The sequence below is a fragment of the Corvus brachyrhynchos genome, unplaced genomic scaffold, assembly GCF_000691975.1.
Source record: "Corvus brachyrhynchos isolate BGI_N302 unplaced genomic scaffold, ASM69197v1 scaffold279, whole genome shotgun sequence".
Taxonomy (NCBI): Eukaryota; Metazoa; Chordata; class Aves; order Passeriformes; family Corvidae; genus Corvus; species Corvus brachyrhynchos.
This window is the reverse complement of record NW_008246060.1, coordinates 1442681-1465586: the sequence shown is the minus strand read 5'-3', so window position 1 is coordinate 1465586 and position 22906 is coordinate 1442681. Positions and strand designations below refer to the sequence as shown.

At 39.3% G+C, this 22906-nt stretch overlaps 1 protein-coding gene across 4 annotated transcripts in view; it reads right to left on the bottom strand.

The window, feature by feature from the left end:
• Positions 1-22906, bottom strand: part of CTNNA3 (catenin alpha 3) — a 431590-nt gene that overhangs the window by 396814 nt on the left and 11870 nt on the right. For all 4 annotated transcript variants that reach the window (XR_001865897.1, XM_017746366.1, XM_008642756.2 and 1 more), the window contains exons 3-5: positions 18422-18614; positions 11384-11550; positions 1421-1540 (exon numbers count right to left, since the gene is read on the bottom strand). Coding sequence is in view for 3 of the 4 variants with exons in the window: in XM_017746366.1 (XP_017601855.1) it covers positions 1421-1540; positions 11384-11550; positions 18422-18614 (480 nt within the window). In the remaining variant the exon portion in view is untranslated. The remainder of the gene's footprint in view (positions 1-1420; positions 1541-11383; positions 11551-18421; positions 18615-22906) is intronic.

Genomic DNA, 22906 nt, shown 5'->3' with positions numbered 1-22906 from the left:
ATCAATCGTGGGACATTTTGAACATCCTTTAAAAAGCACAGTTTTGATTTCCCATCTGTCCTGTAAACACTACCACCGAAGAAGTACATTGCTGTATTGCACTTCATGGCTCATGTCTGAAGAAAAAGGACAGAAGCAAATAAATGTCTTTCTTTCAAAAGCAACATGCCTTGCTTTCAGCACATAAACCACCTATTTTAGCATGAATGCATTCACATTCATATTATACACAAACGTTTGTCTCCAAACAGATGCAGTCACTCAGCATTTTGCCAGTGGGACTATGAATACACCCTTAACCTAAGACAAGTAAGTGTCGATTTTTATCAGTTAAATGTGCACACTCCACAAACATGTCACAAACTCACAACAGCTTCAGTCCCAAACCAGGTCCGTGATTTTTGCGTAATTTTGGTAATTAAACCAATTCTCAATCTTTTCACAGAAAGATCACTTTCTTTTTAAAGCAGGGCAAAATTCAAAGCATCTTCTACACTGCATACATATATGCATGCACTTTTCAAATCCCTCACTGCAGATTCTCCAGCAAGTTCTATTGAAATGAAAATCTTGGTATCAACAAGCAGGTAAAATACTCCTCACCATAACCACATAACTACTGCTCAGGTAAGCAATGCAAATTACCTAAAACACAAGTAATCTAATCAATTAACTGATATAAACAGCTGCAAGTGATCTGCCCCAAGCACATGAATTGTTTGACAACACTGACACCAAGTGACAGAATTCAGGAAAACACAAATCACAAGGACCCCCACATCAAAATGTTACAGCATTTTACTTACCCTCATGCTCTGGAAGAAGCAAAGTCTTATTTTATCAAGAGAAAAAAAAATCAGTGAATACCCATAATGAGAGATGACATTTTCACATAAGTTATGTATAAGTGACAGAATATCCAACATTAACCACATGTTAACAATTCAATTTAACCTTGATCTTGCAAACACAAGTCAAAGACTATGTACACTTCAAAGTTTTATGCAAACTAACCTCATAAATTCATTTCTAAAGAAGAAAAAATTAGTGGTTTTCATGCACATAAGTATTGGATTCCATTAACTTATGGGAATTTGGTTCATTTTTCAAGTAAAGGAATGCAGATAGTACTTCTATACACTTCCATTTAGAAAATTATGTGTTAATGCAACGTTTAATAGTTTGGTACGTCTCACTTACTTGTTTTGCCTGTGCTCCTCTCTGCTGAGAAATCAAAACCCAGGCAGTCCAGCATCATATGCATTAAATAGACTTGGTCCCTCTCCTCCTGCCTTACCTGACACTGTACAGAGCAGAAAACCCAACTAACAGGACAATAACTCCATAAAACACAGCAGTTTTACCACCCACCATGCCTATGCCCAGCACGCTGTCTTCTTACAAGCTTCCATGGTCTTACCTGCTGACGTTTGTACGCCAAATAATCAAGATTTTCCAGATCTTTTCGAAACTTTTGGTAGGTTTTCTGTAGATCAGATTTACTGGATACATTTCTTAAAGATTCAAATGTTCTTTGAAACTGTGAGTCAAAAAAACAAAACCAACAAAAATTATCATTCATACAGTTGCTGTGTTTCAATCTGTATTACTATTCTTTTCTACTAAATGCTAAGGCTATTGAGCTGTGTCACTCTAACCTTCCACATATTCCTACAGCTTTGTTTTGAAACCAATCACGGAATTCAAAGCATTGTACATATGCCTTCCTCAATTAAATGAAGTCCTCTAACTTCATAGGTCAGACAAAACACAAGCAATCAATCTCTAAAGCTGAGTTCTTTTTCTATGCCAAGTTCCAGGAAGTAATATATACACATAGATTTAAATACTCTCTTTTCAACTAAGAAAAGTGTATGCAACTTTATACAGGCCATGAACTCATTCTTTCAAATGTAACAGCAGAACTTGGAAATCACAGGGTGCATCTTATCAAGTTAATTGACTTAAGAGTAATTTAAGACTGGATAATCACCTTAGGCAATGTGCTCACATTCTGCACGAAAACTGTGACAACTCCAATTATACCTCACTATAGACCTTACTTTTAAATTTAAAACTTCTTTCATGCATACACTATTATTAAAAGTAGGACTGGTATTTCTCAGAGATGCACAATGCCAGCCCAGCTGTAGGAACTGTAACAGAAAGGTTAAGAGGAGTGAAAGAGGAGTAAGAAAGGTGTGAGAGGAGAATGGGAGGTCCAGCTTCCTTGCAACTTTCAGGAGATCACAAGCTTTCTCCTCTGACTTCCTCTGTTTTCCCAGCTGTAAATATTCTTCTTCATCTCCTGAGCACGTGACAGCTGCAAAGCTGTAGGTAGAGTTCAGTAATACTTTATCACTGTGATTACCATCAGAAGCAAGTCTATAAACATGTATTTACACTGATACAATCAGGAAGAACTACATGCTTGTAAATCCTTCTGAAATATTGACAGCCTACTACAGTTACAGGCCCTGTAGATGAAGTACCTACTTTAAGCTCACATATGGTACCTATGTCCAGGGAATGAGGCAAAGGACTGCTTTCCAGTCAGTTCTGGAAAACCAAACACTTCAGTAGTAACTATAGCATACGTTTCTCTATACCTCTGCTTAAACTACAACCACTGAATTGGAAAAATGAACCACAAGAGTAGAAGGAAAAAAAAAAAAACCCAAAGCCAAACCTCCACTCCTCTTCTGTCTCTTCAAGAAGCTGACAACATAACTGACAGCCAATGCTGACCATGGATGTGGAGTGCTCCAGAGCCCCTCATTCCTGAGCATTTGACTGAGCTCAAGCCCAAGCTGTACCTGATGCTGAACAGCCCCCAGGTATTTCTTGTTGGGGATAATAAGCAGCTGCAGTGGATTTCCACTGACAATTTACAACAACTTGCCTAGAACCTTCAGGCAAGTTAGTACTTCTTGTTTGCCACTCTGCAGCCTTTATTTCAGTCTCACTGCTCTCATAACCAAAAGGCAAGTTAAGGCAGTGTTTATATCTATCTGTAATTTATCTTCCTCTACCTCATTCAGCACCACTAGAGGTTAACTGGAGACTTTCTAGTTGCATTTGAAACATTTGCTACCAAAAAATAAAACAAAACTTTCTCACCCAAAGTATACGTTCCTGAATTCTGTACCAACACGGCTGACAGGACACATATACTAAGACAGAACAGCAATACTCTGTATTCTTTTCTGTTTGACTTCATAATCTTCCATTTTTTGTATGATTTGGTGTTTTCAGATTTTATCTCTGCTCCAGAGTTGATCTCAAAGCCTTGCATTTGCAATGTTTGCTTTCATCAATTCCTACTCCTAGCTAACCCCTTAGCTGGAAGCAACTTGAGTACAACACTGGCAAACGAGACCTGAGTTCAGTTTAAGATGACCAAAAGCATGCCATAGTGCTTGCTTTTTTTCAAGAGTGTAAGAAACTACTCATAATGTCTCTGTCAAGCTCATCATACACCTTCTGCTTCAAACCATGACATATTTCTCCAGAACTTAGCCCAAAACTGTTGCACCCTGTTGTGGGATTGAATAATACAGGGATAAGGCCTCTAATGATTCCCAAACTCACTAAATGAACATAAGGTACAGTCTTTTCTTGAGGTGTCTTCTATTTTTTTTAGATAATCACCAACACGTTAGACTACAATACAGTTGTAGAATCATCATCATCCTTTTAAGGATGTACTTAATCCCACAGCTTTAATTCTTCATTGGCAGGAGCTCTGCTAGCAAGATCACTCACTTCCTTATGTCCTGAAGCAACCTAAACATCAATAATGCATTTGTCTCTCTGGAAAGAGATAGAAGAAGCAGCATGAGAGCATGAGCAAATAGAAACCAAATGTGTAACTGTAAGGGCAACATGCTTCAATAAAATAGATGGGTAATTGCCAGAACATCCACATCTGTCTTTAGATGCAAGGGAGAAACCCTTTTTAAAAATCTAACTCAAAAGTAAATAAAAAACCAACCAAGCAATTTTAAGGAAACATAGATACACTCTTTTTTTTTTTTCTGCCATCAACAGGAAATGGGAAAAATGTGCCTTGGACACACAAAGGTTATCAACACGTGTTAAACTTAAAACTACATCTGGATCTTTCTGCAACATACTTCTATCAGTGTGAACCAGCATTTTGGGGTGAGTAGTAAAAAACCCTCTCTCTTATGTCCTTGTCTAGAGGTGAAAAGAAGTATTAGAATTCCTGACCTTCTTTTTTCTCTCACCAATAACCAAATATAAATAATCATACAAGATTCACAAAAGCTCTTTTCTGCCTGTTCATGTTTTCGAAGTGCTCTGAACAGTTTCTGGAAGCTGAGAAGTAGCATTCCTTTACTACTTTTGCTCTCTGTGGCACTATGAGGTAGCTACCTGGTCTGATTTTCCCTCTGTGATAAAATCGTATCTCTATGATTTTATCTGAGCTGCTTGTGTTTGTCAAGTTCCCATAGATAACTTCCTAGCACAGATATTGCGTAGACAGCTTTGTAACTTAAGCAGAAGAACATGACTTTATATTCATTAATATCACAGCATTCCTTTCACCAAAAAAACCCACCAGAGAGCCCAGCACCCTGTCCCTAAAACACAGGGTGGGTAACACAGCAGCCCCAATGCCCTGAGCATGCACCATCAAGATGTGAGTGAATGAAGACTCCGTGCTCATCCGACTGGAAACCAACACACACTGCATGTTTCAACTAAGTGAAGCAACTCTCACAGTCCCACGTTAGGTATCACTAAGCAACAAACACCATCAAAACTCGGAAAGTGATGAAGGTCATAAATGTGGACAGGCCAGAAGAGTGTTATTAACACAGCCTCTTTGGAAGTATGATGCTCCTGACTGGGAAGGTAAAGTCCTCCTCTCAGATAATGACCATGGTTTATCGAATTAGTAAGTATGACTGTAAGCATCAGGACTGAATTTCCTATGGTCTCACATCTTATACATTGCAACGTCAAAGATGAGAGGTGAGCTCTGACTGAAGTTTCTCCTGCAGTAAAGCAGATTAACAGCTGACAAGCCTCTGCTGTCTTTATGAGCTCCTAATGTAGCATTTTTGAGCTTTTTCTCCATTATCCTACTTACTTTCAGGAGCCTTGGAACTTTGCTCTGCTGTCATATGTAATGAAAATGAGGCAATGAGATCAAAGAAAACAGGCTGAGACAGAGTAGCTGAATATAACAAAAGGAAATAATATTAAACTCACTAATGGTACTAAAATTTTGATACTACTTAAGCTAAAATTTACCGTGTTTCATCTTCAACATAAGCCATGAAAATTAATGGCTTACCAGCTAAACAGGAGGCCAGGACACAAAATTATGAGATTATAAACATGCAGTGCAAAGTGCTTTATTGCTTACAATTCAGAAATGTGGGAAGGGACATCATTAAATACAGAGTACAAAGTCATATTCCTGGTAACCACCTTACAATCTCCATACAAACAGGAAGAGGGATGGGGGGCAGCAGATCCTGCTTCTCCAGTTTGTGCATGATGCTACTGGACAAACCCCACATCTTTAATGTCACTTGCCTGGGAGTCTAGCTAAGTTGTAAGGATGATGTAATCAACGGGCCTGCTGCACTTCCTTTACTTTGTTTCCTTCTACACAGTTGGTTCAGATTTAGGGCCAGTGCTGCAAAAAGCCACTCTGCTATTCAGGGATTAGGAGAAATGGCTCTTTTTTATTTGTCTAGAGCTCCATGCGTTAAAGGGTATTTGCATTTCAGAGTATCAATAGAATCATCTTTCACTGCACAGGGCAGCACAGTAGCAATGAACTATTTTTTTCCATTGGTAAAATATTTCTCTGTTGAATTAAAGACAAGAAGCAAATTTTACTTCCATTCTGACATAAGGAAGCTGTCCATTGAAAAACACCTTCCTGTTTTAATAAGGTACTGGTTCTTTAAAGACTAAGTTATACTAAATGTACTACTTTAAATTACCCAGAGATATGGTTGGGAAAAAACCATTCACGATCTCTCTTAAATTCCAATTACTGAACACACATACTTATGAGAAAAAAGCTGCTCGTCTTATATTTTGCTGTAATGGAATGGGCAACGTGCCTCTTTTGGAGAGGTTTATGGAGAGCAGCTCACAGCTTTTTCCATTCAGAAAATATCAGATGCTTTTACTGTCATTTTAAGAAGGTCTGAAGACATACACTGATGATAAAGCAGAAACTGTTTGTTTTGCATGCATTTCCTCCTTTCTGACTCTCAAAGCACAAATGAGTTATAAAATAAATTTTTCTAGATCAGAATGATCTCTGCATGCTTGAGTTGTTGATCAGACAAGCCATTCTACATTACACCAACTTTGTTACTATACTACCAATAAATTATGTGCCAGGAGATGATTTCCTGTTACAGCGGTGATACTGCAACACGCATATCAGACAACTAGGCCCATGGAAAAAAAATATCTATGGACAGATTCTTGGTAGATGTTTCAGAGATGTTTATTTCTCCAGCCGCATGGCCGGGATCTGCCCAGGAACTGCTCAATCCCGGGACCCGAGGGTCCTTGCCCGCGCAGGGGAACACAAAACAACCAATGGGGAACGAGGTTGACCAGGGGCTGGGAAACCCCGTGCCTCCCCCCAGGGCCCCTCTCCCAGGGCTACATGGTGGGGGGGGACCCCAACAATTTCCCAAGATTATTTTCCCAACCTAGAATTTGCCTTCCCATATTAGCACTCTAGAGAAGGAAATTTCAGAACATCACTTCCATATTATTCTCTTATAAGCACTGCACTTCGGTGGTAAGGGCATGCTGCTGTAGAAGCCAAAGACAGTAACGAACACTCTGAAAGCAAGCCTTTAGCAAGGTTCTTTCCCTGATAGGTTCAAAGAGAGTTGACTGCAATGGAGCCCTGGTCACTGACTGGAGCATGCAGGCATCTGCACAGTCCAAATAATTATTTCACATACGCCTCTGCTTTTCTAATATCTCACCTTCCAACTTTCCCAAAATAATTTTTCAACTTCATCACCAGACACAATATGGATTTCCCACACTCAGTTGTACTTCTGATGACTTCAAGCATTCTGTATTAACCTCTGCTACAAGCCACCTTTACGTTACTGATCTCCCCATACTTTATGTTTAGAACTTAACTCAGTCCATTTGGAATTTATCATCCCACAGATTGACAATTATTTCTTTTTACAAGTAACAAAGGAGCAGTCAAGAGGTCCCTATACCAAGCACAGAAGCAGATCCAGATTTTATAATCTCATAATTTTGTTGCACTCAAAAGGATGCTCACTTTGAAAAAGCCAACTCCTAAAGGCAATTCTTTGGAAGCTGCTTTTCCTCTGTTATTTAATGCACATCACAGAGTGCCATGGAATTTGCAGAGTGGGATGTTAAACACTGTAGCCCTGATTCCAAACAACTGCATCCCACATACCACAGACCAACCTCTGAGTGGTAGCAAGAATCTCTGTTTGATTGATGAGAAAATAAATAGGAGTATGAACCAAATGAGAAGCCAAATGTTCTCTCAAAGACTCCTGCAATCTCCTTAATACCTCCTTATGCTCCAGGAGTTCCCTTGCCAGGGGAGTGACCCGTGCCCAACAAAGGGAAGGTTGTAAGAAGTTAGAATTTAATCTGGCTGCTGCTGTAGAAGACAAGATTTCTGTAAGCACCTTAGGAGCAAATGGAGGGCTAAGGACAATCTCCATCCTTTACTGGATGCAGGGGGAAACACAGTGACAAAGAATGAGGAAAAGTCTGAGGTACTTAACACCTTCTGTGTCTCAGCCTTTAGAAGCAGGACCAGTTGTTTTCCAGGTACCCAACTCCCTGAAGTGGAGCACAGGGATGGGGAGCAGAAGGAATCCCCCCTAATCCAAAGGGAAATGTTTAGTGACCTGCTACACCATCTAAGACTCACCCAAGTCCACATGCCCAAGTGATCTGCTGGAGGGTAGGATCTGTAGGGACCTGGATCACTTAAGCACAGTTCTGGGAGTTGAACCAAGTCCCTAAACGTGAAGCACAGGGCATCCTGAGATGACTTTCCTCTTTCAGTCCATGTAACCATACCACGTCCCTGCTCAAAACATTTTTAATGCTGATGAATACTCCGCAGGAAAGGAAGAGACAGCACTACACTCACAGGGCCCAAGTTCACCAGTTGCTTCTTATCTCTAGCCATTCTCTTTTTTTTCCCTGGCAAGAGTTTTAAATAACTCTAAGTGAGCATTCTATAAAGATCATGCTGTCTGAGGCATTCATGAAAAATATGAAGACTTACACAGTTCATCTACAAGCATGACAAGAAGGGGGAAAAGGCAGATAAAACATGTTGGCTCAGCATGATCTGAAACCGATTAGAGAAAGACAAACTGCCAATGCTCTTTGAATGAAACTCTCCAAACTTGTTACTTTCCTGCTCTCCTCTTCTGATCAATAAATTCAAGCAATTCCATTAGTCTGTTAATTCACTTAATTAAATAATATCGAGCATTACTAACCATAATGGATGAGCTGCTAACACAGCTCTGAATCAGAGTGCAAAACACAAGACAGCCCTTTGTCTGACTACATTTTTCACAACTCAGTTGTTTTTTCAGAGATTTCAAACACTTGAAGCATGGAAATTCAGACAGAGATAGCTATTTATTTAAACTCTTCTCTGTTAAAAAAAAAAAAAAAAAAAAGAGTTGCTTGAAGAAGGAAAGCTTTTCTTTTTGGTGTGATGTACTTTATTTTTCTCAGTGAACTCTAAAAGGATCTTCCTGTTTGCACTGCACTCTCACACTTTTATAGAACTGTGAATCCCACAAGTGGCCAGAAGTATTCTGTGCCAGAATGTGATCAGTCACTGACAGTTTGTACTGGCATCTAGTATGCATTATTTACACAGACATTTATTCACACTTTGCTTCGTGAAGATCCAATAGAATTCATTACACAACCAAAATTCTCTCCGCTTTATTAGCAAAACTTCTAAAAAGCTAATTTCCTGTTCAAAAAAGTTGGGTTTTGAACATTTGGTTTGAAATTCCTGCCAGGATTATCAAATCCTTTCAAACTCACTAACATGTTATTTCTTAAAAAGTCACATTTCAGTATTTTTGTGACAAAAATATTCAGTATTTTCAGCATCACACACTGTTTAATATGAAGACATTATTACACAGAATTCAAAAACAGTCCTACGTCTAAGCAAAATGTTCAGAAAACAATATTCTTAGAGACTACATAAACTGGAAGAAGGTAGCTGAGGTTCATCCTCTCTTTCTAGATATATTTCAACAGGCAGATGTGACAGTAACAGTAGATGAGGCTTTCTATGACAGCCAGTCCCATTGTCTTTGTTTTCTTTCTGTTTTTATTCCCAGGTTACTGAGGAAATTAAAATTTAATGATCCAGAGTATATTCTGTCAGTAGAAAAAGATACAGTTTTAAATGTCAGTGCTGGATCACTGATTTTAGTGAGTGACCAAGACTAAAAACTTTCAGCAGTCTTTGATAAATAGGTTTGAAAATTATTAGATACTTAAACAGGTAATTCCCTATTAAATATTTCCATATTGAGCACGATCTCAGTAATACTGTACAGAGATCTTTGATGATGCTGAACCAACTTCTTTCATTTTATACATGCAAATAAAGAAAAGGTCCTTGATTAGAATTTTTATGTCTTTTATTCTACCTTTTTTTTTTTTAATTTTTCAAATTAATTTTGGCTTAGTCCTTTCTAATGTCTTCATTTTACCCTATGAAAGATAGACCTGAGAGACATAGAAATAAAGAGCAATGAAATTTCTCATCTCTTAAATGATAACAGCTGTTAACATCCATGTGTGAGGAAGAGGACAATGCGGTAGAATTATTAAGGTTTTAGAACAAGTGCAAAGAAAAATACCTAATGACTTTTAAAGAGCTGATTTTCAAGGCATATGAACATGCAAAACCCAAGAATATTAGAGCTGATACAGCAAAGACAAGGTCTGCTTTGACACTGTATGAATACAATGGCTTTTTGTGAGAGCAAGTCCATGTTGAAGGAAAATTGAATTCCTCAGGGAGTTTTAAAGTATAATAGTTTAAGACTTAGAATAGAGCCAAGTTGAAATTCATCAAAATATTTAATTGCATTTAAATCTGGCTCAGTTAGCTGTGACCAAAAGTTGTTAGAAACCAAGGGATGTTCAATAGCGTATGCTGAAATTACACTAAGTCGATTTCCTAATTAGATGTCAACATAAAAAGACACTATTACAGCTAATACCACTGTTGGCAAGTTCAACAGCCAGGGCAGAGACTAAACAAATATGCAACACTCTCCTCTAAGAGCTAGGGTGAGCCTTTTTGCACAGGCATTACAGAGAGTGTTATACCACACTAATTTATTCTAAGGTTTCATTTACAAATTCAGTTCTCACTCCTATTAAGAGGAAGTATGGAAGAAGATGACAATGTAATGGCACTCTTTGCAGTGCTAGAATTTTTCCTGTATGATACTTTGCATTCTTTCACCATTTTCTGTTACTGTTTGTTTTAATTTTCAGATGGAAAACATGAAGTGAATTAGACAGCTGTTCAGAAATACTGAAACTCAAGCAAGGAAAATCACCTAATTTTAGTTCTCTCATGTAAAACATACTCAATACATCTCAGAAGAGAGCATCTAGGAATATAAAACTAAGTATTAAAAATGTAATAGTCTACCATAAAAAATATCATCATTTAAGAAAATTTTCCACAAACAGTACAAAAGACATAGGCCACCCCTCCTACAGCTGATAAATTTAAACATATAGTACAACACTGAAGCTTCTGCAAGTCAGTGTTCAGTTAGCCTGTGGTGCATCTCTAACAGTTGTCAGTGGTGGATCTTTCAAACCAATATTGAAACCCACACATCGTTTTATTATAAAATAATTTTCCTACTCTTATTTGGAGCCAAATTTTCATTCTCTCATCCTCACCAAATTGAACTTGCTTCAACACAGTCCTCTAAGTCACTGTGCTCTCTTGGGGGATGAAGCATTATTAGAGGTAGCACTGATTATTACCTCTGCCCTGAAATATTAGGAAGTCAACAGAAATTTTGTGGGTTTATCAGTCTCTTGTCAATTACTGAAGGTATTATGGGAAAAAAAGGAACCAAAAATAGATCCCGTATGCTGAACTGCAAGTAGATGAGCTTTTTTGGTCCATTCTATAAATCTCATCTACACTTACCCCAGTTGCCCAGGTGTTATGTGCATGAGACCTGCAAGGCTCAAGCACAGAAGGAGTTTCCCATGCTGAAAGAGCCCTGAGCAGTCACACCTGTGGCTAACAGGAGCCTGAGGCGAGGGGAGCGTTACTCACCGCAGTCAGGTGCTGCAGCAGATAGGCCACATCCACCATGTCGGCCAGAATGAGGAGCCTGGTGACAGCTGCCAGCAGGGAGCGAGCTGCTGGGACAACAGCCTGCCTCCTGGGCAGGGAGCAGGGATCACTGGTGAACGCCTCTGCTGACACCCGCAAAGCCTGACCTGCAAAAGGAAGACAAATTCCCTTAGGCTGCATCACAACACCCAGGGGAAAAGACCCCATCGGTTATTTGGCAAGTCACAAGTGTTGCTGATAAATTTGGCATCTCTTTGTTGCCCTAATGCCTTGAAATGAAGGTCAATTACTACAGATCATGCAGGTTAATGTTCCACATTTTCCGTGATGTTCCCTTTCTGCTCTACTCCATCATTTAATTCTGAAATAATTCCCTTCATCACACTATTACTCTTAACTGTACACAACAAAGCCAGGGGCTCTGTCAAACTTTTCTAGTCACTACTTGTTATATTACTATGTACTTTGGTGTCCTTGCTATTAAATAATTCCTGGTCAAAGAATGGAATCAAATATTGCTCTTCTCATTACAAATAGAAGTTAATGGAATGAAAACCTCATACGCTCAAACATCTCACTGACATAAAGTGAAGTCTGTGCCATGGAGCTAGTGACTGCCAGTAGACAACAACATACTGCTCTCCAGTGTGAAGTTTGGTAAATGAAATTTAACAATACAGACAACAGTGACAAACACCATAAATACCTGAAGGGAGGCAAAAAGGAGATGGAGCCAGACTGTTCTCAGTGGTGCCCAGCAACAGGGGCAGAAGTAATGGGCACAAACCAACACATGGGAAATTCCACGTAAGCACCAGAAAATGTTTTTTCACTGCGAGAGTGACTCAGCGGTGGCACAGGCTCACCAGGAAGGCTGTGGAGTCTCCATCCTGGGAGGTATTAAAAACCCGACTCGACATGGTCCTGGGCAGACTGCTGGCCCTGCCTGAGCTGGGGCATTAGACTAGACCACCTCCAGAGGTCCCCTCCACCCTCCAACATCCTCTGATTCTGTGAGCAAACACACCTCAGAAAAGTCTGACTATGACTGAGCCCTTAGAAATGAGTGTGACATAAGCTGGGGTGGCCAGATGAACACGGATAAAATCATAACCCTAAAACAGAGCCATGAGATGCAGGCTAGACAGATAGGAGCTACAAGTACAAACAGCAGAAAATGACAGCTCCAACAACAACATGATGTTAAAACTTTCTTAAACTGCAGTAGACAGCATGATAGTCTGATGCAATTTCATCTGGTTTTATTGTAATTCCCGTCAAGTGGCTTATACTTCCATAATTACATTTGTCACAAACAATGAAACACAAAAAATGCCCTTTTAGTGGCACAAATAGGGATTCAGACAGACAGCAGTATTCATAGTATTTCAATTATTTTAGACAATCAAACAAAAAGCAATTCCAAAAACCAAAGCCAGGATATATCATACCTACACAATTACTGTCAGGCAGATATTTCCAAGACTCTGTTCAACACACCCAGATAGATGACTCCCACGTAAATGGTATTCTACCATCAGCTGATCAGCCACTGACAGCTACTGCTGTGTCAAATGACTGTTACATGCGCCTACAAAAATCTCTGCTCATGCACAGAAAGACATAAAAACACTCTTCAGCCACAGGTAATTTTTTAAAAAGTTAGAGGATTCATGCACTTTATCCAGCACCAAAAATATTCAAAAACTTAGATGAAAATTCCCTTAAAAACAAGTCAACTGTGAGCCTGTTGGCGATTAGCTGACAGCTTGTGCCAGGCTGTGTCTGTACAGACTGCAACAATGCCACCAACTGCAGGCAGTGAGCGCCCCTCAGAGACAGTGCTCAGCATCACACTAACAACAGCCAAATGCTCTTCACTGGTTTGGGAAAGATCAACAAAATTATGCTTTCTTCTTTTATTTCTTTGAATAGATTTTCTCTCTCCTTTCTAAACCCCATCCAAGCATCACATATTTCTCTCTTCTATTTGTATTTACAACTGGCTTTCTCCTCTCATTTTTTTATTTTTAACTGCAGCAGTGTGAAATGCACATGGAATGCAGTGAATTTTATGCCATTCTTGTGTCCTCCCACAAGGAGGTATTGTTGCCAAGAAAGTCCTGTCACCCACTCCTGAACTACACTATTAGAGGCTGATGGATTTAGAGTTCCAGAGAAACACAGTTGTCAATAGGAGCTCATTTACTAAGGGGGGTACAGGCATACCAAAATAAGTAAAAAGAGAGCATTCCAAACATTTCAGTCTCAAACTTGAGAGAACAGAAATAAAAACAAAGAAAAAACCCACAGTGGTTTATAACACAGAATCCTAGAATCATTTGGGTTGGAAGGGACCTTAAAGATCATCTAGTTCCAATCCCCCTGCCATGTGCAGGGACACTTACCACCATCCCAGGTTGCTCCAAGCCTCATCCAGCCTGGCCTTGGACACTTCCAGGGATGGGGCGGCCACAGCTCCTCTGGGCAACCTGTGCCAGTGCCTCAGCACCCTCACAGGGAAGAATTTCTTTCTAATATCTAATCTACATCACCCTCTGTTTGTTTAAAGCTTTTCCCACTTGTAGAAAGACCCTCTCCAGATCTCTTGTAGGTCCCCCTTGGGTTCTGAAAGGCCCCAGTAATGTCTCCCCACAGCCTTCTCTTCAGGCTGAACAAGCCCAGCTCTCTCAATGTGTCTTAACAGGAGAGGTGTTCATGTTTGTGGCCTTCTCTGGACTGGCTCCAACAGGTCCATGTCCTTCTTATGCTGAGGGCCTCAGAGCTGAATACAGTATTCTACACGGAGTATCACCAATAATAGAATACTTATTAACTCTTACTTACACTAGTACGCGCAGCATCATATTCTGCAGGCATGAACTAACACATTATGCCGAGTAAGTACCAGAGAAAGCTGGGAGTCAAGGTCACATCACAGCACAAAACAACCTACCCTTTCTAAAAACACAAGATTAAACAATACTAGTCAGCAGTACAATGACCGGTTCTGTTCCTACAAATACCATCTCCATCTGCTACAGCAAATAATAGGATTCTGCTCCAGCCAGCCAGCTGAAGTGACAATATCAATGTCAGGGCACAGCAGATCGATACCTCCTGTATGTTCCTAATATTCAACACCCTGATAAGTCAGATTCTCACAATAGCTTTCTGAAGCTGTTACAGGACATTTCTCTCCTGCCACACAGTCTCTTACCCCACTCAGATACCACTGTATTCTATTGCATTGCAACTATTTCACCGCTGCATACCAGGAAGTTCCACTTCCACATCTCATCCAGTTCTTCCTAACGTGTAACCAGAGCCACCACATATCCCCATCATGCCTTACGCCCACCTCTTCATTCCCCCTTTCCCACTCAGGGATACTGATCCAGTGATGCTGATGTCAATAGTTGCTCTGCAGGGGATCTGTTCTTGGTTTGATGAAAGGAGTGTACAGCACAGACTATTTTAAGCCATTCAAGTTCTGCCTCCCAGAATGGAAGTCCCTTAGAAGCAGAACACACACATGTACCTCTTAATGCAGGATAAGAAAGTGAAGTTTACTTTTAAGATGAGGGAAAGGACAAGTAAGAACACAGTATAATACAAAAGATCCCTGTACCCTTCCTTTAGTACATGCCCTTTTAAGTAAGCCCTCCATTTCTTACCAATAGTGTTTGCCATGCCATCAAACTCTTGCCTCCTCTGTTTAATCTCAAAAGACATTCAATATGGCCATTCAAAACATCAAAGTATTTGTTAGAATTTCCTTCTAAAGAGTAACTTAAGACTCAAAATATAACTCAAGCAAGCAACTTGCTTTCAATTCACTGCTCTATGTGACGACAGGCTTATCTGCGAACACACTTGAACATGATAACAGCTAAACACAAGAAACACTGACATTGCAATAGATAGAAACAAGGCAGACAACAACTGTTGTGTTTCTGACTATATATAGTCAGTCAGCAATGGCAGTAAATACCAAACATTTCAGCTATGCCCATGCAACTGTTTGAGAACTGTAAGCCATCACACCTTGAGTTAAATGCAAAAACTCATTATCCTAAGGATAACGTGAGACTTCAGATTTCTACAGCAACATTTCGCCACATAAACAACATCATTGTTTGGTCTTAAAGTTGATTAAATCTCAGAATCAGGACATGAATTAGAGGCTGATGTTTAGTGTCAGAATCATTCAGGGTTGAACAATGCTTCTTACACCCTTTGCATAGGGGTCAGTTATTGCACAGTACATTCAATCAGAAGGCAATCTTTTGATATGCTGTATACATTTGAAATCTCAAGTGAGAGTTTTTCAGTACACTTACTTTGGGGTTTATTATACTATTTTAGAATAAAATTCTGGACATGAGTATCCTTTAACAAAGCTTTACCAAATCAGATCAACAGGAAATCATGGCAGTTCTTCAGCTACTAGGCCAGTGGATTTCTGGATGATACATGAAGTCCACCAGAAGGAGATGTATCAAGATGTGGATAGGCCTTGAAAAGTACTTTCTTGAGAGGAAATGAAGAAAAACACGGAGAACCTCTGTATTAAAATGACTGGCTCCAAAACGATAAATCTTTGGTCAAAGTTCGTGGATGTCAAAGGAAGCAGACACTGTATTTATCCAAGTAACATTTCTGTCATCCATTAAGCAACACCTTCTTTCAGAGGTCACCAACAGAATTCAACTGAATATGAGACTCCAAAATCTCATTTAGTGACAGTGTCAAGAGCAAGCTGTAGTCAGGGAAGCCATACCCATGTCATGATTTCTGAACACCGTGAAGCACACATCAGATGAATGAAATACAAAATATTATCATCGCTGTTCATTTTTATCCCGTTCATTTGCTCCTATATTCTCCAAAACATTATTATGAATAGAATTATCAGAAGCAGATTGATAAAAGTCTGTCACTCCTTCAAAAGGAGCTCGGTATTAATGAGCTCCAAAAGTAATGAAACAGCATTTTCACACTGGCAACTGACATTCGAAAGGAATAAGTGTTTAATCCTCATGTTGCATCTCCAACTGAACAAGCTCAGCAAGTGACACAAGGCAAAATGCAAGAGGAGGTGAGACAGTATTTATTCTTTCTAGATCTCAGCATGCAAACCTGAGTTTGGTTGATGTGAGTGAAATTATCTAAAGCAGTCCTTCTAAATTCCATTATCCAGTAAATACAAGCAGTAGCCATGTGCAAAACCTTCTTATTAATCTAAGACTGTATTAATAAAAGTACCTGCCAGTCACCACAGGAAATTACGCCCACAGGAAATTAAATACTATATGCTATGACATGCAGGGCAGGTGACTGCATGCAACCATGGCTGATGACCATATCCTTTCAAAGAGCTTGAAGTAAATAACTTGAGACATTTAACAGCAGCAGAATGTGGCCTGAATAATAGGCAATAAAGTTACATGTGATGTGGCACACCACAAATCAAAAATGCACACAGCTTCAAAGGTTAAAAGTATCTGCAAAATTAAGAAACTGCTATCTCTTTTACAATTGTTTCAACAATTTCTTAAAACTAACCTGTGCAGTTTGGCAAATCCTTGAAGGGAGATGGGCTACAACCACTCACTTCATCATTGCATAATGATAGGTGATAACATGGACTTAACTTTCTTTTAAAATGTATGGGGTATATATAATCTACTTTATGTATTATTTATTTTTGTAGTTATCTCTGGTCTGGGCCAAGAATCAATAAGTAATACAAAAATATTTCACATTTTCAATTTCTCTATGTATAAAAATCAATATAAAACTAAATATTTTATTCTTACCTTGTGTTATCAGCCTGTAATGGATGGGCTAACATTTTAAGAGTACTCCAAAATGAATGATTTTGCAACAGCCTCAGCTGCTCAGTGTGACAGATAACAGTAATAGTTGCTGGTCATAACACTTTAATCACAAAGGACCTTAAGCTATCTCAGACACCACATGCATAGATCAAACTCTAAACCACAGCCATCTCTGGATTCAGAGGAAGCCAAGAGTAAGTAATCACTGCCGTGAACAACAGCAGAGACTCAGAAACCACCCCAGCTGCATGTGCAAGAAGACCAAATAAAATAAAATAAATTTAAAGAAAAACCTGAATCATTTCCATCTTTAGTAAGGGTAGTGTGATATAATTAAAACATACATGAACTTTAACCTGTGATTTCTGTAAGGGTAGGGTGATATAATTAAAACATACATGAACTTTAACTTGTGATTTCTCTAAGTCAGTCATCCAACTTACTACTATTTCAGCCTGGCCTTCATGTTCACCCAAATATCCCCAGTTTTCATGGGGAAAGTAAAACTCAAGAAAACAACAAAGAGCCAGCAAGAAAATGGCTATACAACATCCTCTGCAGATCACAAAAACTAGCCAAGTTTTGGGAATCAGGTTCAAAATGGAGAGGAGTCAGGAGGAAACAGAGTATGACAATTCACCAGAGAGGAGCTGCTCTATCAGGAGGGGATGAATCTTACGGTAGGTTAAAGGATCCATCTTCCTCCTACTCTCAAAACATACCTCCACACTGGACTATTATACCTTCCCAAATGAAATCCTTACTACTGTACAAAAGAGGGAAGATTGCAGGTTTTAAATTTTTAACTCAAAGGTCTTAGTCTGGGATTCAGGTAAACAGTTCTTTTCAAGAAGAAAGTTAAAATACACATTAACTTTTAGTCATGCTTAACAGCCACTAAAATGATCGAGAGGCATCCTGTCCTCATTGAAAGAAAAAGCAACACATTCCAAACAACAAAACTTCCACTGACATATGTATTTTTTCCTATGGGGCCCAGCTTGCACACTTTACCTCCTTCTAGGTGGTAACCCAGAATATACAATTAGACAGCTCCAAGTTCAGACATTTGCACATCAGAACACATTTCCCACATATATTCCAGTTTCACTTTGACACCAGGCATGGTTAAAACAATGCCTTGTGGTGCCTGAATTGTTTGCCATGTACTTACTCTCTTTCCGGACATCAGCAAGAGCTGCATGGAGTTCCTCTTTAAACACAACTGCTTCCTTGGCAATTTTTTCTCCCTTGTCCAATAGATTCCAAGTGGCTTCTTCCACAGAAGCAAGCAAGACACGAGCTCTTTTGGAACGGCCTTTTTTCTTACTAGAAGGATTCTGTGGACAGTTCACTAATGTTGTAACCTACATTTAAAACAAACAAAAGAGACAATAATGGTTTAAGTTCTACAGGTGAATTTATATTGTTCTCAAAATAAAAAAATACAATTAAGAATAAGCAAAGAGATTTCCTCTGCTTTAGAGAAAGACAGGCAAGCTCAGCATAAATACCAAGAATGGGCAAAACTATTGAATTCAATATGACAATTTTACTCAATATGTGTCATCTTCGTGTTCTTCCTTCTGTAGGATCAAAGCAAAGCCAACAGAAATGTCACTGTTCCATTAACCCTGATGCCAACTCCTGCCACAGTTTATTTTAAAGTCTGCTCTTAATAAAATTAAAAAAAATACCAGAGCTCTCTGAGGAGGTTTCAGCAAGGCAGGAATCATGGAACGATTAAGGTAGGAAAAGACCTCCAAAATCAAGTCCAGCTGTCAAGCTAACATTACCAAGTGCACTACTAAATCATGTTCCTAAAAACACCACATCCACTTGTTTTTTGAATCCTTCAGGGAGGGTGACTCCAGCATGTCCCTTGGCAGCCTGTTCCAATGCTTAACACTCCTTTCAGGGAAAGAATTTTTCTTAATATCCAATCTAAACTTTCCTCGGTGCAACTTGCCTAGCACTTGTTACTTGGGAGAAGAGGCCGACCCCCACCTAGCCACAACCTCCTTTCAGGGAGCTGGAGCGAGCAAGAAGGTGCCCCTGAGCCTCCTCTTCTGCAGGCTGAGAGGAGAAAATCATCCAGCTCCCTCCGCTGTTCCTCATAAGACTTGTGCTCCAGCCCTTTCCCCAGCTCCTCTGCCCTTCTCTGGACACATTCCAACACCTCCATGTCCCTCTTGTCATGAGGGGCCCAAAACTGAACACAGGACTCAATGTGTGGCCTCACCATTGCACAATCACTGCCCTGGTCCTGCTGGCCACACCATTTCTGATACAAGCCAGCTTTTCACCAGCCTTCTTGGCCACCTGGGCACATGCTGGCTCGTGTTCAGCTGCTGCCAACCAACACCCCGCCTCCCAGGTTCCTTCTCTCCCCAAGTGCTGAATCTTCCTATACTTCCTGCTTAAGTCTTCCAAGGTATCCCAGAACAAATACCCAAAATGACTACAAACACCTTTCAAAATGCCTTCTCTTCTTACAAGGGAGTATCTGGCCACTTCTTACCATGGCCAGAGCACGGCCAAATTCTTCAGGGTGCTCTCAACATTAAAACTGTACATCAATTTGCCCAGAATTTAGATTTACTGCAGCTTTGTCCAAATCGTATGTTTAACAATCCACTTCAGCATCCATAAAGAACTTATTTTTATAAACCATCCCACTCCACATTCCTCATGATCTGAGTACAGCCTCCACACTCCAACAGAATGTTTCTGAAAGACTATTCTCTAAGGCATTGCTTAAGCTGTTGCACTGAGGAAAGACTCCTGAAACATTTTTGTTAATTGTTATACAGATATTTCAAAGCACACTCTATTTTCATTGAGTTCACTAACGAACTTTTTAATCCTCCTATCCTGCTCTCTCTGCCAGAGCATGGGTAGTACAGTGCTACATGGACCTCAGCTCACCTTCAGATCTTGTCCATGAATTCATGCACTTGAGTGCTTTTCATGAACCATTACTTCTAAACATAACTGACAAATATCCTCTGGGTAACATTTCTATAAACACATCTGTGAAACATAAAAGCCCTGACCCCTATACCATTCCTGTGAAATTTGGGGGGAAAAAGGACCATCCACTTGACATCAGCTGCTTTGGCATGTCACAAGGGAGATGGCAACATAAATAACTCTAGCTAAGGTTGTTAAAGAAGGCTTGGGTATTTTTCTGACTACTGCTCAAAGGAAGAAAATGGAATTATTTATTGCACATAAATCATCCAGCTGGTAGAGAATGCATTGGGAATAAAAATCTTTATATTTTATTTTTACACTCTCTAATGTCAGTTTTAGAACATTTAAGGCCGTTTCAATGATCATATCTTTAAGAATGAGTTTGAGATTACAGGCTGATACTTCCAATAAGAAAGGCATAAAACACCATCAAAAATTAGAAGCAGCCTAAAAAAATTTCAAATAAAACGTATTTTTTAAGTCTTAAGTATTTACTCACTATTTCACTAGAAAATAATATATTCTACTTCTCATATTTTTACTGTAGAGTTTTTTTTTTTAAATATCATTCTATGTACTGTTCATTCATATGTTGAGGAGGAAAGGAAATAAAATAAATGAAAAAGCATTAAAAAATAATCATTCCTGCAGTTGAACTCTCCTGACTCTAAGACCCTGCATCTTTAGCATCACTATCAGGAAATATTGGAGGCAGCAGCTGATCTCAAATACAATTCAAAATTTGTTAGATAGCTCTTTGCCATGGAGACTGTGGAAAACAGAAAAACTACTCTGAATTCTCTAACACAGATGTAAAAACTTTATCCAATCCTACACAGAAAGAATTGAACCACAGAGGAACTAATACAGTGTGCCATTGCCAACAGAGCTTGTACTGTAGTGGCAGAATAGACAGTCAAAGTGATATCATTATAAGGAAAAAGAAAAACATATCCCCATTAATCCTGCTGCATTGCCTGGTTACGAACACCCTGTTGCCACGCACAGCAGGTCCCCCAGCCTATCTCTGGTAGGAGCAACACAGTTGTGCTAAAGGCACAAGGGGTTTCTAAGCCATTTTCTAGGCCACATGCCCCCATATATACATACATACATGTATATATACATACACATGTATATATATATACACATATACATGTATATATATATATATGTATATATATACACACACATATACATACATATATACAAAGCTGAGTCACCCTGCTGTTGCCTGTTATTGCCATTACTTATAAGGCTGAAGGAGTGGGGTTTCTTACGAGGTCATGGTTATCCCAAATACTAAGTTTCCAGGAAACTATGAAGCAGTTCTTCCAAGGCTATATTCAGTTAAAGGCAGCACTTAGAGGCAATCTTCTAATAGTGCAGTAGTTCAGGAAGCAATGTCTTCGTACCTTGAGCATCAAAATATTTAGTTCACCTTTATCTTAATATACAAATCTTAATATCTTAACATAAAATATATTTTTAAGCATCAATCATAAACCATTCTTTTTTGTTTAAAATGTAGTTCAGTGTAATTAGATGTCAATGCCTAGACATTTAAGAAAAACAAGACGTGAATTCAGTGACGTAATGACAACAGCAGAACCCCTGCCCACTGTTTCAAATCCAAAGTACTGCCCACACAAATAAATACCAACTAGTTCCACTCAGTGTGCAGAAGGTAAACTCACCATAGGTAGAACTAAAACCAACAGCATGTGTTTTCCCTGTGAGCAAATGTCTGTGGTGTGGATGACAGGTAGGGACACAAGCCTTTCATCATAACTGTTTTTCATCAGTGATCCAAGGGACTCCAAAATGCAGGGATGTTTCTAACATTTTGTCAGCTGAACCATGCTAACTCACAACTACCTTTCTTAATATGCCAGATGCATTGATTCAGAACCAGACCGAGAAGCTTTCCTTTCAAAACTAACATCCTCAAAGTACCTGGAATAAAATAAAGGCCACAGACAGAGGGAAACCCTCAGGGTAATTCAGGGGCATTGTTTTATTCCAAGGATAGAGAAGTTGCCAATTCACAGAGGGTTTTACACAAAACAGTTGCCATACTGTTTCCAGAGTTTCATAGGAATCACCACTGTCAACTGGACATTGCAGGGAAAACCGTCAATCCAGCAAGTAATCTGCAGCTATTTCCACAACTACTTCCTAGTTACTTCCTAGGCTGGTTTTGCCTTGATTTTTTTCCAATATTGATGCTGTGAACCTAACACTCAGCATAACTGGCTAGGACAGACTTCAGAGAACCTCAAACACTTCCATTGTTTCTTTCCTGCTACAGCATTACAAGACCATTAAATAAATAAACTACAACAGAAATCTCAAAATAAAGTTAAACTCTGTTCCAAGCATCAGTTGCTAAAATTAACCTGGCAAGAACAACATTTTTATCTGTGACTGGTCTGATTCTCTTTCTAATCACAGATTTGTTTTCATTTATTACCTTTCCAGCCTCTCAATCACCCTTCATTGAGTATTAGCTTTAATCCCTGTTTTTACATTTTCAACATTTTCTGTCGAAGGATCCACTCAAAACATAAGTTTTCCTTCCACAGGTCTGAAACAAGCAAAGCATTAAGCTTAAGAGAGGGAAAAGGCAGTCAAAATTATATTTGCTTAAAACCAAAGCATTTCCAATTGAACAGCCTCAAGC